This window comes from Boleophthalmus pectinirostris, unplaced genomic scaffold, assembly GCF_026225935.1.
Source record: "Boleophthalmus pectinirostris isolate CB_2022bp ecotype Guang Dong unplaced genomic scaffold, ASM2622593v1 HiC_scaffold_15, whole genome shotgun sequence".
Lineage (NCBI taxonomy): Eukaryota > Metazoa > Chordata > Actinopteri > Gobiiformes > Gobiidae > Boleophthalmus > Boleophthalmus pectinirostris.
The window spans coordinates 3320017-3325410 of NW_026571070.1; the positions used below are offsets into that span (position 1 = coordinate 3320017).

Below are 5394 nucleotides of genomic sequence, written 5' to 3' on the forward strand. Positions count from 1 at the left end.
AAATAAAAAATAAATAAAATAACATAAAATAATGTAAAAAATAAAATGAATAAATAAAATATGAAAATACAACTTTTTGCTCTTAAAATAAGAAACAAAATAAATTGTCGCTTGAATTAAGAAAAACAAACTTATTCCATCGGTCGATAATTTAATTTTCAAATTGAATCGACTCAAATAAAGTCAAATATTCATAGTTTAAGTCACTTTAATTTGCCTAGATATTGTTTTTTTTCCAGTGTGTTGGTAAAATGTGGTACACAAATAAAGCTGGATTGGATTGATCTGTTTGGAATGTTCCGCAGTGTGACTTTAAACAGCTCGACTTTACATTTACTCAATTTCAGGTGGTTTTAAAACTCAAAAATACCAAGAAAAACAGAAATTCTGACTGTGAGTGTGAAGATAGAAAGGTTAATGCCGTACTGTGGGACATTCCAGACAGAACAATAACATCTCCATGGAGAAAAGTTACAGAATGCGTTTTTAAATTGACGTTATCTGCGTTTTAGTCTCTGTTTCTCTTCTTTTCGTTTCAGAGTTATGAGATCGGACATCGCTCCAGCGTCCGTCCGATAACTGTCAGATTTCATGTTCGGTCAGGACAAAGACGGAGAGAGAGAGAGGAGGAATAAAAAACAACAGACATAAAAAAAAAAAAAAAACAAAAAAACCCAACCCCGAGGAAGAACGCAGGAAGGAAGTACAGCACGGGCCGTCAGCCAATCAGAGCGCACCGTCAGCTCTCATACAAAATCACAACATGAGCCCGAATCTGGAACGACACGAGGATCAGACGAGGGACGAGGAGGAGGAAGGAGGAGGAGGAGGAGGAGGAGGGAGGAGGGAGGAGGGAGGAGGGAACGCTGTCGGACTGGAGACCCGAGGAAATTATATCAACGTTTTATTGTTGTCGATAAAAATTAAAGCTCCTGTACGACACAAAATAATCTGTGTGTCGTTTCGTTCATTCGTTTTTCAATATAAAACCAAAAATAAGAAAACGAAAAAACAACAGTTTTCTTCATTATTTGTCTCCAAAACCAAAATGAAAAAACAGATAATGATTCGTTTTTTCAGTTTTCGATTTTGTGTTTAAATGAAAAATGGAAAAAATGGATAACGGCCGTTTCCTGTTTACGTGACTCCGTGACTGCGTGACTGCGATGCTGAACTTTTGCACCGCGTACAGACTGAACCAGGACTGATCCAGGTCCGTGACCAGACCGGAACCAGACCAGGACCAGAGTGGGACCAGAGTGGGACCAGAGCGGGACTGAGACCGGGACCAGAAGGGGACTGAGGCCAAGACCAGACCGGGACCAGACCGGAACCAGACCGGGACCAGACCTGGGACCAGACGACTGAGACCGGGACCAGGGGACTGAGGCCAAGACCAGACCGGGACCAGACCGGGACCAGACTGGGACCAGACCGGGACCAGACTGGGACCAGACCGGACTCCGAGCTTTGACTCCGAGCCTCCGCTTCGAGCTCCGGCCCTGCCGTGGGCTCTGAGCCTCCGGTCTCGCCCCAAACGGTGCAACAGACAGCAGGTCCAAACGAACTTTTCCAACTATTTGCATCACTTAAAGGTTCTATGGAGGATTTTTTGTTTGTTTCAAATTGTCAATGAAAGTTCAAAATAAAACTACAGAGACGCAGCAGCCTTGTAATTATGATGACGAAAAACAAAAAAAAGTATGAAAATCCATCAACTGTGGTTATGGTCAGTGTGGTGTGGGCAGATAAACATCGGCCAATAGGAAACGAGGCTCCCTCTTTATCTATTGGCTGTTAGGTTGTCAATCAAACTCCCTACGTTTCTAGCGTCACTGACTTGCCGGCGCGCGGGGATTACGTGGTTTTCGTTCGCCTCTCACGCACTGTAGCTTCCTCTCGCACAAAGTTTTGCATAAAGTTTGTTGTAACGGCAGAGAAGCATTCACGACCAGTTCGCCACAAAAGAAAGTCCGTTTTTGACGTCGCTGAAAGAAGAAGAAGAGAAGGGGAAGAGGAACGAAGCGCGACATTTGAAAATGGAAAAAACAGTCGCTGCATTTCTCTTTCCTTGGAAAATCTTCTATACAACCTTTAAAAAAAAAAAAAAAACAAACGCTCAGGAAAGGACGCAAAATACTGACATGTCCGGGGAAAAACGGACGTTTGGTCACCCTAGTGTACGGGCTCGCCTCTCCACAAACCTGACCTGTAACTTGTCTCACTGTGATAAATAAGTTTAGCGCCAGAAAATTCCAACATCTCCACGGAGTCGAGCAGGTATCAGACCCTCCACTAGAAAAGATACACAGAGCATTTTTATCTCACGAACACTTTATTTACACTAATATGTGACTGCAGAAGTAGATTTTGCTTCGTTAAAAGTATTTTTGTAATTAATTGGAGCAAAAATAACGATCGCGACTTGAGTTCCGCAGTTTACACAGTCCTAAAGTTACAAATAAAAGAGTTGTTGTGGTTATAAAACACGGCGCGGTGCTGTAGAAGTTGTAAATGTGTGTGAACGGAGCGACCGCTGCGCCGCGCCGAGCTAAAGGACTTCATATCCGCACTAATAGGACGAGCGCCGATGCAGTAACACTTCTCTACACTGTGCTCGTGTTTAAGTGCACTCCGGACGCTCCCGACGCTCCCGACGCTCCCGACGCTCCCGACGCTCCCGACACAGAGCGGGAAACCGAGCGAAAGTTTGGGCTCAGGAGGTTTGTCAAAGAGACGAGAAAATCTGCAGAGTTTAAACAGAAGTTACACTAAAAAAAAGACTAAAATCAGGACAAAACACATGTCTAAACCAGGTCCAAAACTGGTCTAAAACAGGTGTAAATCAGAACTAAACCAGGTCTAAACCAGAACTAAAACCAAGTCTAAAACAGGACTAAAATCAAGATGAAAACCAGGTATAAAACAGGTCTAAAACCAAGACTAAACCAAGACTAAAATCAGGACAAAAAGCATGTCTAAACCGGGTCTAAACCAGGTCTTAAGAAAGGTGTAAACCAGGACTAAAATCAGATCTAAACCAGGACTAAACCAGAACTAAAACCAGGACTGAAGCCAGGTCTAAACCAAGTCTAAACCAGGTCTAAAACAGGACTAAAACCAGGTCTAAACCAGGGCAGGACTAAAACCAAAAAAAGGATCAAACTAAAACCAGGACTAAACCAGGACTAAACTAAAACGACCTAAAAGGACTCAAGGTCTAAAACAGGTCTAAACCAAACCAGTCTAAACAGGTCTAAAACCAGGATCTACTAAACCAGGATCTAAACCAGGTCTAAAACCAGGACTAGAACCACAGGTTTAGACCTGGTTTAGAATGGTTTCAGATCTGTTTAGACCTGGTTTAGACCACTAAAGGTTTCAAATCCTGGGTTAGACCTGGTTTTAGACCTGGTTCAGACTGGTTCCTGGTTTAGACCCTGGTTTAGACCTTAAGCTGGTTTAGACCTGGTTCAAGACCTGGTTCAGATGACCCTGGTTAGACCTTTAGACCTGGTTTAGAGACCGACCTGGTTTTCAGCAGACCTGGTTTAGACCCAATAGACCTGGTTTAGACCCTGGTTTAGACTGGTTTAGACCTGGTTTAGACCCTGGTTTAGATCTGGTTTAGACCTGGTTTAGACTGGTTTAGATCTGGTTTTTCTGGTTTAGATCTGGTTTAGACCTGGTTAGACTGGTTTAGATCTGGTTTAGACCTGTTTAGAGACTGGTTTGACCTGGTTTAGATCTGGTTTAGACCTGGTTTACCTGGTTAGTCCTGGTTTAGACCTGGTTTAGTTTTAGACCTGGTTTAGACCTGGTTAGTTTAGACCTGGTTTAGTCCCTGGTTTTAGACCTTTTTACCTGGTTTAGACCTGGTTCAGACCTGGTTTTCTGGTTTTTAGACCTGGTTTAGACCCTGGTTTAGTTAGACCTGGTTTAGACCTGGTTTAGACTGGTTCAGATCTGGTTTAGACCTGGTTTAGACCTGGTTTAGACCTGGTCCTTTTAGACCTGGTTTAGATCTGGTTCAGACCTGGTTTAGACCTGGTTTAGACCCTGGTTTTCTGGTTTAGACCTGGTTTAGACCTGGTTTAGACCTGGTTTAGACCTGGTTTAGACCTGGTTTAGACCTGGTTCAGACCTGGTTTAGACCTGGTTTAGACCTGGTTTAGACCTGGTTTAGATCTGGTTTAGTCCTGGTTTAGACCTGGTTTAGACCTGGTTTAGACCAGATCTGGACCTGGTTTCCTGGTGTTAGATCTGGTTTCCTGGTTTAGACCTGGTTAGACCAGATCTGGTTTAGTCCTGGTTTAGACCTGGTTTAGACCTGGTTTAGACCTGGTTTAGACCTGGTTCAGATCTGGTTTAGTCCTGGTTTAGACCTGGTTTAGTCCTGGTTCAGATCTGGTTTAGACCTGGTTTAGCTTGAATGAAATTTGCCCGCGTAGAAACCTGGGATTGAAACCAGGATTGAGACCGGAACCAGACCGGGACTGAGACCAGGACTGAGACCAGGACTGAGACCAGGACTGAGACCAGGACTGAGACCAGTTTAGTCCTGGTTCCGTCCATTATCCGTTATCTGTTTTTTTCATTTTGGTTTTGGAGACAAATAATGAAGAAAATCGCTGTTTTTTCATTTTCTTATTTTTGGTTTTACTTGCGGCCAGAGACGAAGGAGCTGCAACAATCTCGACAAAGGAGACGATGTGTTTAATTTTTATCGGTTTCATATCAACTGCAAAAAAATCCATATCGGTCGAGCCTTAAACAGAACATCGATCAGAAACTAGAAATATAAAAATCGTCTCTTAAAAGTCTCACCTTGCCCACGTACTGCATGTCCGTGCCCGTGTACTCCTCCAGCAGAAAGAACTGGTTCCACATCCAGCCCCGTTTGGACCTCCTCAGCGGCGCTCCTTTGGCGTCGTGTCCGGTGAGACCCCCGGACGCCCGCGACCGCCCCGACGAAGTCCTCCTGAGTCCAGACCTGAGTCCGGACCCGGGAACGCCAAGAAAAACCACCGCCCCCGCCAACGCCAGCGCCAACGCCAACAGCCTCCTCCGCGCCGTCGCCATCGCCGCTCGAATCCACGCTCGGTTAAAAACAGGTCCGGTGTTCGGGCGTCAGGCGCTCGGGTCGGTCCACATGCTGCGCTTCACAAAACGTCCACTGGAGGCGACATGGGGCGGCAACAGCACCTGAGAGAAAGAAAGAAAAAGAACAGACGTCAGGACCGAGGAACCAGTTTGGGAAGTTTGGGAAAGTTTCGGAAAGGTTTAAAAGTCTGGAGAGGTTTCGAGAAGTTTGGGAAAGTTTTGAAAAGTTTGTAAACATTTCGAAAAGTCTGTAGTTTTCAAAAAGTTTGGGAAAGTTTGGAAAGGTTTCTA

At 44.6% G+C, this 5394-nt stretch overlaps 1 protein-coding gene across 1 annotated transcript in view; it reads right to left on the reverse strand.

The window, feature by feature from the left end:
* LOC110165159 (cadherin-6-like) overlaps positions 1–5082 on the reverse strand; it is an 81624-nt gene extending 76542 nt beyond the window's left edge. Inside the window, exon 1 of the mRNA XM_055151234.1 lies at positions 4828–5082. Coding sequence (XP_055007209.1) covers positions 4828–5082 — 255 coding nt within the window. The remainder of the gene's footprint in view (positions 1–4827) is intronic.
* Between the last annotated feature and the right edge of the window lie 312 nt (positions 5083–5394).